The sequence below is a fragment of the Monodon monoceros genome, unplaced genomic scaffold, assembly GCF_005190385.1.
Source record: "Monodon monoceros isolate NGI ecotype Baffin Bay Population unplaced genomic scaffold, NGI_Narwhal_1 Super_Scaffold_20, whole genome shotgun sequence".
NCBI classification, from domain to species: Eukaryota; Metazoa; Chordata; class Mammalia; order Artiodactyla; family Monodontidae; genus Monodon; species Monodon monoceros.
Window position 1 is genome coordinate 132968268 of NW_021703777.1, and position 11535 is coordinate 132979802.

Genomic DNA, 11535 nt, shown 5'->3' on the forward strand with positions numbered 1-11535 from the left:
TAGTCCTTCCTCATCTCCCTGTCCTGTTACATGATGCTGTCTGGCTGGTGGTCTTCCTTCCTATCTGGGTCTTTTGGGAAGGAGCACAGCTGCTGTAGTGGGCCCTTGGGTGGTACTGTGAAATGCTCCCCTGCTTTTACAGGGCGGGGTGGCCACTATTTTGTGCTTCGTGTGACATGAGTTGCATTTCTGAAATAAATATGTTCAGTTTATAAAAAGGAATGAAGTACTGACTCGTGCTACAACATGGATGCACCTTCAAAACATTATGTTAAGTGAAAAAGCCAGACACTGAAGACCACATGCTATGTGGTTCCACTCACATGCAATTTCAGAAAGGGAAATCTGTAGAGACAGGAAGTAGATTAGTGGTTGCCAAGGGAATGGGCGAGGTGGGGGGCAGGGCTGTGATAGCTGGAGGATGGGGTGATGAAAATGTTCTAAAATTGACTGTGGCGAGGGTTGCACATATCTACGAATATACGCAAAGCCACTGAATTGTGCACTTTAAATGGATGAATTGTGTGGTATGTGAACTGTATCTCAGCAAAGCCATTAAAACAACTCAGCTTATGTGTGAGCGGGACTGGCTATATAATTAACAGGGATCTGGCGAGAGGGAAGAGCCTTTCTCTGATTAACGCAGAATGAAAATATGGGGCTACATCTTGAAATCCTTAATTAGTATTAGTATTTTTCCGTAAGATTACGGAAAAACCCGAAGGAACTTTTTGGCCCTCCCAGTATTTCACTGGTCCTTCCCTCTATCCCCACCCTCGCCCGCATACCCACAGAGACACGCGCAGAGAGAAGGACTGAATCCAGATCTGTCATTTTGCTCCTTGCATTTTAGGTGAAAATTATTGGTTAAAACCAGGTCAAAGGTTATTAAATAGTAGGACATTGTCTAACGGTGGGACAGTAATAGGAGTTAGCCTGATGGTAGGCACCAGCGAGGTTATTTAGTTCCAGGTCCCATGGGAACCGTGCTTTATGCACGTTTCTCTTAAACACTGTGCTTAAGGTTAAGATCCTGGTGAGCTTCACAAAACAGTTAAATGTTTATGTTTAGCTGAAAGTGTCATTTACTTAGAGGTAGAGAGAGGGACTTTTCTCTACCTTTAGCCCTTCTGCGCAATTTATTTGAAACCCACAGAAAATGTTTCTGCTTTACCCCTTGTACTTTGTAATTCAATTAAAGTGGCATAGTGCCTGGCCCAAGTAGTTTAGCACAGGTGCTACAGAGAGTCCCTTGGTTTCGAAATCAGACAGATCTGGGTTTGAGTCCATATGAGCTGTTTGGCTTTTAGCAGGTCGCTTGTATGAGTGTCTGTTGTTCAGGTGACTTACAGTGTTGTGTGGATTAAACAGCTGCTGTGCTGGAGGTGCCTGGTGAGGCTAGAGTGGGCGTGCGATAAGTGGGGCCTGTTGTTACGTCACGGCTGTTATAAAGCAATCAGAGTGGAATGTCATGTTTTTAAAAACAAAGGTGTTAACTGAGAGCTGAGCACCCAGTTGAATGAGTTCAGTTGCCTTGGGAACTCCCAGGAAGGCGTGCGAGGAGCTGATGTCTCTTAGGCCTTAGAAGGATGCATCATTTGCTGGTGGAGAGCGAGGGGCAGGGCAGCGGGGGCAGCTGCGTGTGAAGGCCCCAGAGGATGTTGGCATTCTAGAGTGGGGCGTGCGGGGGCTGGAGCCAGACTGTGGAAGGAACAGAGCCCCGTAGCCCTGCCTTGCCATTGGTACCTGCTGGCTGGTGGGAAGTGGTCGTAGACGTTAGCCCGGCGACGGCGTGCTCGGATTTCCATGCTGAAGGGTGGGTCTGGATGCAGGCGTGGCAGACGGACCAGAGAGGTGGCAGGTGACAGGAGGCTGTCAGGACCTGTGTTCAGTGTGTGTTGCAGATCACCCACCGATGTGTTCCTGTGATTCCCAGGTACTGACCGCCTTGCAGAAGGACAGCCGGGAAATGGAGAAAGGAAGCCCATCTCTCAGACACTGAGGCGGCAGGTGGACTTGCGCTCGGCACTGAAGCAGTTCTCCGAGTGGCACCTGTGTTGTTACAGGCGGACACACTGGCAGCTCCGAAGAACAGGGGCTGTTTTCACGTTTGATTCCTAATGCTGGAGTTGGCCTTAAACAAAAACAAAACAAACAAAAAAAGTTTTAAAAGAATTAAACCAAGGCTAAGCCTTAAGAAGCTCGGTGGAATGATGGCCATGGCCAACCACTGCATATTCTGCATGGTTTAAAAATAGGGCAGTGGCTAATCCCCTCCCCTCATTTCAGCAAAAGTTAATTAAATTGTAATGCTTTTATGTCAACTACTGGAAAGTACATTACAATTTTTCATAGCCAGGGTGCATGAGAAATGTTATTTGGGAGACCTCAGAGATGTTATTGGCTCATATTTTCGTCAGAAAGGGATTACTGATTTAGTTACCGAGATAATCTTTCAAGGGCCGCAGGTCATGTTTCTAAAGCCCAGCTACCAAAGATAACATTACAGGAAAATGGGTTCTCACAGGACAGCCGCTGACGAGTGCGCATGGGCTCCCCGGGACACGATCTGACCTTCAGGTTGACCTTCTACCACGTTGCCTTGACAGAATTCCAGCAGGAGGGCTGACAGTGCATGCTTAGGTTGCAGTGGGAGCCCTGCTGTCCCAGAGGCTGCGCCCACGTTTGTCCAGCGGTGGCGACGAGTCCAAGCAGGAGGAGGTGCGCACGGAGACGCTGCGACAGTTGAGAAGGGCTTCACGCTAGTGGGAAACGGACGGCGGTGGCCCCTCTGAGCCGGAGGGGAGGCAAGAGGGTGTTCAGACCCACCCCCTCGTGCACCCTCCTGGCTCCTGTGGAGGCCGGCGCAGCACGGCGGGGTCGGGGGCTGCTCCCTTGCTCTGCCAGCGCACTCCCCTTGTCCCCTAAACGGCAGGCGCAGTCCTGCGTGCGGTGATCCCGCCTCACGCATTTGACTTACAGACGGACGGTTGTAAGGACTGAGGATCCAGCAGCCCGCACGTCTTGTCAGGATTCTCAGTATCCGTGCTGGCAGCCTTTCCCCCGCATAGCTGGTTTTCCCCAAGTTCGTTAGCAACTTTTTTGTTCTAGCTTTTCCTTGACTAATTTGGAGAACTTTGTATTGAGAACTTTGGTTATCCAAATTCAAAGACATGAAGAGTTTTGGCACAGAAGGGTCCAAAGGACAGGCCAGTCTCCATGGAAACTGGTTCCATGCTAACGCGTTGGCATGTTGGTCTCTGGCGTGCTCAGTAGGCCAGGTTCAAGGGCACCTGCTGCCCCGCAGCCCTTCTCAGCCATCTGTCCCAGCCCCAGGGAGTGCCCCCAGCTGACCTGGTTCCTGATGTCGGGAGCGCCCTCGGCTCTGAGAGCATAGCGTGCGGCAGGGAGACACGGGTTGGGGTAGAGCCTAACTACAGCATTATTTTTATAGGTTTTCTATATCTGCCATATCCGCCGATGACACTTCAGGTACAAAGCAAGGTGCCGAGCCAGTGGCCATCCTCATGCCCTCCGTCCCAGCTCTGTTCCGTGTGTCATTTTTTCCCTTGTGTTCCTGGCTGAACTCTCCAGGGAGGTTGCAGAGCACCTTGCGTACACTGTCTGCCTCAGCCTTTAAACGCTGACTTGCCTGACCTCTTGGAGGAGGTGTTCTGTCTCCACCCAGCTCTCGGCAGCCTTCCAGACCCAGCCGTTCCCTGACTTCATGCGGCTGAGTATAACCCAGGCTGAGCCCGGCCTGGGAAATGGGCCGCGAGCCCTGTCACGCCGTTCCTCACGGATGTACTTGGTTTTGTTCCATGACATGGGCTTTCTGTTCTTGAAAGATGTATATATTTTCTTACTGTACATAAAGATGTTCCTTAAGTGGTGACAGAAAGCGATGCAGCAGGGGGCGTGGGCAAGTTATTGAGAATGCGTTTGCGCAACTTCATGTGTAGTCAGACCCCAGCCCTCAACATTATTGTCAGACAGTTTGACATAAATCTCTTCGGATAGCACCATATATGCATTACATTTTTAAACAGGATTCCAGGCCAATCTGGAATACTTCCACATCTTTAGTTCAAAGGAGGTTTTCCTGACCTGTCCAGGGACCACACAAGCTCTTGCTGGTTTGATGCGTCCACCTCAGAGGCCGGGAAGTTCTAAGTCCAAGTCTAGGGTCACTTCGCACCTTTCCGCAGAGGGCTGCCGGACAGCACAGGGCTGTGCTTCTCTGCTTGACCTTCTTGTTTAGGAAAACTGGAAGCAGAAATTGAAGTGCAGCCCCTGGAAGCCTGCCCTCTCCACTTCCCGTGCCATTGATTTTCAGGATGTGAGACTTCAGGTTTGGGACCTCTGTGCAGCTGGCACTTCAGAGTCGGATGCTGTGTCCCCACCAGTCATTGAAATCCCATCTGGAGAAACGTTCACTTTAAAGGGTACTTTTTAACTGCTCAGTTTTTGACTATTTTAAATAGTTTGCTGATAGAAAACCCCTGATAACACTTGTTCTACATATCATGTTTTAATTGCTTGTACAGTTAACTTTAATTTTATTTAGTAAAGTGTATCAAACTAGGACTTTTTCAATTGTAAATATGTGGTTTTATTAAATAAAAGTCATGTAAAATTGTTACTTACGTTCACGGCAGTTTGGTTTAAAGTTGGAGTTCTCACCCTGAAGTATGGTAAAATCTTGAGTATCATGCTGTTTGAATATTTTAAAATCCACTTACTAGTCTCAGTTAAATAAGGAAGATGGTACAGTTACGGTAATTTTGTCAAGGGCTGGAAAGTTAGTGCTGCACCCCTTCTAGGCAGAGGGGAGCCCCAGCCTTGCTGCCCCTCGAGCCTGAGCGCCCGTGGCTTTAGCCCCTCGTCTCCACGTGTCTGCCACACTCACCTGCTCACATCCCTGAGCCTGCCGCCCGTGCGAGCAGGTCATCGGGCTTTCTGGGCCAGCCGCCGGGCTCTTGACACTACCTCGACCCTGCTGGGAGCCTCGTAAGGTCAGTGGGCGGCCGTGGCCCCTTCCCGTCTGGGGTGGAGACCAGCAGCGCCGCCTGTGGCGGCGGTGGGCTAGGAGCAGGCTGCCAGGTCCCGCAGAGCTGGGCAGAGCGATGCCCACGTTTCGGTGCGCCCTTCCTTCCAGTGCTCGGAGGCGCGCGGCTCATGGGGTGTTTGGGCCCTCACACGGTGCTCAGAAACGGTGCCCTCTCTCCGCGAGTGACCTGCCTCACCGCTCTGGGCCACTGCCCTGTGGTCTCCGTCCTCCGCAGGCTGAGGGTGCTCGAGGGTTGACTGCCGGGGGCTCGCTCACTGCTCCACCCGTGCCGGGCTCTGGGCTGAGTGCTCCGTGGCTGACCTGATTCCTGTCCACGGCGGCTCTGTCACTGCCCCATTTCTGAGGTGTGGCTCAGAAGTGATCTGCTTGGGCCCCTGCAGCCAGTTGGTGGCAGAGCTGGGGTTCAGACTCTGGCCTTGTGGCTCCCCAGCCCTTGCTCAGAAACACCCCTCCCCAGAGAACACGTTGCTCTGGGGCCTTCGGAAGCTTTCCTCTGGGACCTCTGACCTCAGCTCGGAGGAGGTAGAGCCGTGCCCGACGGCCGGCCCCTGGGGGAGGACCCCCTTGCAACGCGTGAGCCGTGAGTGGGAGCGGAAGTTGGGGACCGTTTTCCCGAGAGAAACTGGGGGCTGACAGTTCAGAAACCACGCCCCCGCAGTGTGCAGCCTGCCGAGAAGGCAGGAGAGGGAACGAGGTGCTGCCAGTGGGGTGGGGAGGCGCCGGCCACCCAGTGGGGCCTTGGGGTGAGCTGTTGGTCACCAGGTGGACCAGAGGAAGGGCGCGGCCAGCGGAGGGAACTTAGAGCTAAGGAAGTCCTCAGATGGGAAGCGGCGGAGGTACGCTCCTGGAGTCCTTTTCACTCATAGCATTTGCATGCTTCATCACTCTGACTTAAGACTTACCTGAAAGTTTAAAACATAAACAGTACCAAATTGGGGTGCATTAACTCTTTTTATAGACAGGCATCCCTGTTGAGTGGCAAACATCTAAATTATGGCTGCAGAGGAACATGTATTTCCACTTATGTAGTAAAAAATTTCCAATGTGATGTCACCAAAAAATGATTTTCATTTACCAATAAAAAAGCGTTTCTTTTTCAGATGCCTGGAGCTCTATCCAGATAGTGCCTGCTTCACTCCTGCCAACTGCTGCTAAAAACAAACAAAAACCCCTCTGTAACAGTGGACACATCCGACTCAGACCAATTTTTTTAAAAAAAGGCTAGTTTACCCTGAATGTTCCTGGCCCAGTAGGCTGCTCTCTGGCATGTCCACATCTGCGAGTTGAGTGTAAGTCACTGTGATTCTTCTTCCAAAGTTTGTTTATGCCAATGGTAGTAGTTACTGTATTTACATAATTTAATGTTATGTGAACCGATGGTGCAAAAAGAAATTGTTGTTTCTAAGAACACTAAAAGCTTTGAAAAGTTTCAATAAAGGCAGATCTCTTTAAAATGCTATTGAATTGGGTGTGGGTGACACAACTGGAAAATAGTTAACATCTGTTGGGTGTTTACTGTGTGTCAGGCACTATGTTAAGCCTTTATATAAAGTATCTGTTTGATCCTCACAGTAACTCTGAAATGGGTACTGAGAAAAACCAAGGTACAGAGAGGCTGAGCAACTTGCCTGATTTAGGAAGTGGTGTGGCCAGGATTTTGAAAGAAAATAATAATGGAGTCTGTGCTGAGATTATTTTACAAGAAATTTAAGTTTCTGAAATCCATAGACAATTCAAAATGGGTGCAGTCATTCGAGAATCAAAGAATCTACCCTTAAGGGAAGGCCTTGGCTGTCTACCTGAAGATTAGAAGTGGTTGTACATTTGTATTTCGAAATTAGAATAAAGTGTTGAAAACAAAAAAAAACCCAGAAGGCTAGTTTCATGTAACACCTCATTCAAATTTTCTCGTGCCTGCATTTTTCAGGCCCTGTACTTTATTTTATTTACTTTTGGCTGTGTTGGGTCTTCATTGCTGCACGTGTGGGCTTTCTCTAGTTGCGGAGAGCGGGGGCTATTCTTCGTTGAGGTGCTCGCGGGCTCTAGAGCGCAGGCGCACGGGCTTAGTTGCTCCGCGGCATGTGGGATCTTCCCGGACCGGGGCTCGAACCCGTGTCCCCTGCATTGGCAGGCGGATTCTTAACCACTGCGCCACCAGGGAAGCCCCAAGCCCTGTACTTTTTGACACAGAGATGAAAAAAAAATCTTTAGCCTTTTAGTGTTCATAAAAATAATCTTAGTTTTAGGGGTTTCTAGTCCAAACTCAGGCACTACTCTTTAACTTTCCCCTCATGGAAGGCAGGGTCTCTGCTGGAATGGACAACTCTGTGTATGTCCTTCTTCCGTGGCTGCAAGCCTGCTCCCCTGTCATTTTCCTCAGTGGTTCTACTTCGTGAGAAATCCTCTTTTCTGCCTGTAATTGTTTCTGAATCTGACATAGAACTTGGTGCCTGACATATAATAGGCATTCAAGTAACCCTTATTTTCAGAAAATGAGACTGACATTATGCATTAGTCCAACAAATTTATTCAGCATTGATTGTGTGCTTGGCACTGTGCTTGGCCACTAAGGAGGATGGTAAGCCAACAGTCCTTGTCTTCCGGGGCCTTTGTCTCGGGGGCACAGAGGACGAAGCAGACAGTCACAAAGCGGTGGGTCAAAGGCTGGCATGGGGCTAAACGCAGGCTGCTGTGGGGTGCAGTAAGACGGGGGAGAGGATGCTTTAGGGTCCTGGCTTCTGTAATCAACAGATTATTTATCTAGTCAATTGGAACATCTCCAGCACAGGTCATGTAATTTGAGAGACCATCGGCAGCTTTGCTGCTTAAAGCAAGGCCAGCCGCATCAGTCTATTTTGTATCTTTGTGCTCGCAGAGACCTGCAAGTCACTGGGTTGAAGGCTTATGAGGAAAGGTTTGGATCCACCTGGGTAACTGCCAGTGGTTCAGAGTCAGCTGAAAATACCTGTTCTCTCTAGTGAACCAAGGGGCTGGATACTGATAATGAAAGCTGCTCGCTTGGTGAAGGCACCGAGCCTGTTGCCAGTTTGACTTTCAAGCCTCCTCAGCCACAACAGAACCTAGTGCGCCTGTGTCGCTTTCAGTTTGAGACACCGGGAAAACCAAGTCCTATTTGTCAGTGATTCACTACTTCACTTTGGTCTTGATGAATAGGGTGGAGAGAAGACAGAAATTGTAGAGGTTGAGGAGAAGGGAAGTAGGAAGGCAAAACTTTTTACTCCCCTCCTTGTTACCTTTGTGTGCTCTGATAAGTAGTGTTATAAAAAAGTGTGTAAGTGTGCTGAATAAAAGGAATTTTAATCAACCTTTATTGGCTTTAAAGGGAACACACCTTAGAAAACAAAATCATGTCATCAAAAGATGAAAGTTATTGTGATTTTCTCACGACCAACTGAGTCATCTGCCTAGAGAAGGGTTTCTAAAGGTGTTTAGCACCAAAAAAGAGATCACCCTTCTTATGATCTTTCTTATTCTTAAGTTTAGCGATGGGATAATACTGTTAATCCCAAATCTGCACATCTCAAAATTCAAGCTAAGATTAAGAAGAAATAAAACCAAGCCCCTAGCTCCCCAAAGTGTCAAAGAAACCGGAAAATAGTCATCACTGATTCCAGGTTAAGGAGATAGACCTATCAGGTGTTTCTTACATGAACTCAAGGAATGAGAGACATTTTAATATTTGATATAGAGTAAAATCATGTGCACAGTGAGGGTCCAAGATCTGAAAATATCTCGCTGAAAACAAAAGGCTTACAGACAGTCGGCAGTCGCCAGTCTATATATTTTGCACCTGGCAAAATACACAGCACAGTCACCACTCTGTCTTCATTGGAAGACAAACTTTCATTTTTTGGTACAGATCAATGCATTTCTTTCGTGGATCCAAGAAAACGTTTCATTAGAATTGAAGCCTCGTTGAGCCAGAAACGAACATTCACAGTTAAGCAGACAGACTGAGCCTCCTTTCACTGGAAAAGGAGAGACGAAGGAACGTCAGCTCCTTTCCCTGGTTCTCATTCCTCCTGTTCCCGGGTATTTTTTTTATTACCCCAGAAGCTAGTGCTACTTACATGCAAAACAATTTTAGACTAAGGGAATTAGTGAGGTTCGAACGGAGCCGGGAGACTCAGGACCACACAGTTCAATGCATTCAAAGGGCATTTCACCCTGAGCTTAATGCACAGGAATGTTGTTGACACCCTGCCCCTTTGTCGAACCCTGTCACACATGGAGGAAGACGTTCTCCTCAGTGTCAGGACACTGAAATTATGGAATTGCTCAGATAGAAAAGGGCTTTTGACAGCTTTTTATGAGGAGTAAGTCATCCCTGTTTATTCCTCTGTACCTGTTTTACTTAACCCTGTATGAACTGAGTGCTAACTCAGCACTAATTGGGGAGCTGAAAAATTAAGAAGACAAAACACAGTTCCATCCCAACCATCATAGGCTGCCTTAAGAATGGCAAGAAATGGAGAATAAGAGTTAACGAAGGATGAAGTTTGCTGAGATCGAAGACACTCTGCCGACTCTTTCCCGTCAAGGAGGCAGAAAGGCTTTGGCTTCCCTGATCTTCTGCTTCACGCCTCTGCAGGACAGAATAAGCCCAGCGTGATGGTGCTTCAGGGCTTCCAAGTGCTGGCTGAGTTCTTCAGTCCTGTCCACCTTCTCTTCCATGTCCCGAAGGAGTGCTTCCTTGCCCAGAAGCCCGCACTTCTGATTCAGCTTGATGTTGTCAATCCGCAGGCTGTCCCGGGCTTGCTTAGTCTTGGTCAAGATGTCCCTCTTTAGGGCCACCTGAGCCTCAATCTCCATAAGCTCTGACTTTTTACACGCATTTTCTATGTCCACAAAGTGTAACTTTTCCTTCACGTGGGTTATGATTTGCACATGGTTGGTCACCTTGCTGCGCAGTTTCAAAAGCTCCTCGTTCCTCTCCTCGACTTTCTCATGCAAGGTCTGGTTCTCAGTCTTAAGCTGTTCAAAATCTATCAGGAGCAGGCCCTCTGTCTGGTCCTCCTGGGCCCTCAGCCTGTTTTCAAAGTGCACCAAACTCTGCTTCAGCTGCACGTTCTCTAGCCTCACAGCGCTTATCGCCTTCTCCTTCTTATCCTCCAATGCCTGGATCTGCTCCACCTCTCGCAGAGCGGCCTGGCGACCACCCCTCATCCGGCAGCTGCCCATGGCCTGCATCACCACCTGCTTCTTGAGTGCCTGCAAGCGTCGCCATTCCTCCTCCACCCGGGAGAGCTTCTCTTCGCACTGCCGCTTCAGCTGGTCCAGCTCGCGGTGGTACCAGCGCAGGTCATCTGACTCCTGCTTCCTCAGATCCTCCAGCATGGCCAGATGGCGTAGGTACGCTTGCTCTTTCTCGGGGGCCTCAGGCTCCGCGCCCTTCTCGGGCACCTCGGCTGCATCCAGGCCCTTCTTGCGCAGCGCCTCGAGGATCCTGTGCTGCAGGTAGATGCTGTAGCGCTGGTGGCGCTCTCGCTCCGCCGTCAGGGAGCGGAACTGTGCCAGGAGCTCGGCGCGCAGCTGCTGCTCCTGCTGCTTCTGCACCTCCTCAGTCCAGTCGCAGCTCTCAAGCTCGGGTCCCTCGTCCAAATCCCCCAGCTCGTCCTCGGTTTTGCCCAGGCCTCCTTGCACAAGCTGCTTCTCGCTCTCCTCGCTCTCTTCTCCTTCCTCTGCCAGCTGTCCTTCCCGCTCAGCCTCTTGGTCTGGCGCAGCCTCTTCCTTGCCGGCCGTGGCCTGCTGCAGACAGACCTGCGACAGGATTTCCTTCCTCCTCGACTCCGCCGCCACCTCCGCCTCGTCCTCGTCCTCCTCCTTCCACTCCTCCTCTGGTTCCTCGGGGCCGCCTTCGGGCTCCGGCTTGGCTGGCTCCTCCACCTCGGCCTCCGCCAGGTCCCCTGGCTCGGCCTCCGCCTCGGCCTCGGCCGGCCACTCCGGCTCTCCGGGCCCCTTCTCGCCAGCAACCTCGGTGGCCGCCGGCTGTTCCTGGGACTCGGCCGGCTCGGCGCCTTCCTCTGAAGCCTCTACGGCCTCCGCCTCCGGCTCCGCGGGTTCGGCCGGGGACTGGGGGCCAGAGCTGGTTTTGATCCCGGACAGCCGTGAGGCCAGGCTCTCCACATCTCCAGCATCCTTCTCGGGGTCCCCATTGTGGTCGGAGCGGTCGACCATCTCCCTCCCACCGGGCCGGCGCCGCGGACCCCGGCTGCAGGCTGTTAAGTTTCCAGGGGCAACCAGGGGCGCGCGCGGTGGGCCCGGCGATTGGCTGGACGTCCGCCTGACGCCCTGCCCCTTCCCCCCGCCTCCTGGCAAGAGCAGGCCAATGGGAGGTCGCGAGCGGACGACGGGTAGCGTTGATTGGGGTAGGCCGTAGGCTCGCTCCACGAGGGGCGTGGCGCGTGTGCCGCGCTTCCTTTCCGCCCTTTTCCCCGCGCCCG

The 11535-nt window shown here is 51.0% G+C and overlaps 2 protein-coding genes across 10 annotated transcripts in view; one reads left to right on the forward strand and one right to left on the reverse strand.

Annotated features, from left to right (window-relative positions):
* The window catches only part of TBC1D14 (TBC1 domain family member 14), a 103070-nt gene extending 98566 nt beyond the window's left edge, over nt 1-4504 (forward strand). For all 9 annotated transcript variants that reach the window (XM_029234768.1, XM_029234771.1, XM_029234766.1 and 6 more), the window contains one exon: nt 1937-4504. In XM_029234768.1, coding sequence (XP_029090601.1) covers nt 1937-2002 — 66 coding nt within the window. In that variant the 3' untranslated portion in view covers nt 2003-4504. The remainder of the gene's footprint in view (nt 1-1936) is intronic.
* A 4909-nt stretch (nt 4505-9413) lies between these two features.
* On the reverse strand, nt 9414-11269 carry CCDC96 (coiled-coil domain containing 96). The gene has a single exon (XM_029234597.1). The coding sequence runs from the start codon at nt 11267-11269 to the stop codon at nt 9629-9631; it is 1641 nt and encodes a 546-aa protein (XP_029090430.1). The 3' UTR covers nt 9414-9628.
* Nucleotides 11270-11535: the final 266 nt, after the last annotated feature.

Excerpts from the sequence above, each read along its gene's own strand:
- CCDC96 (XM_029234597.1), bottom strand. The coding sequence starts at position 11,269 with ATGGTCGACCGCTCCGACCACAATGGGGACCCCGAGAAGGATGCTGGA.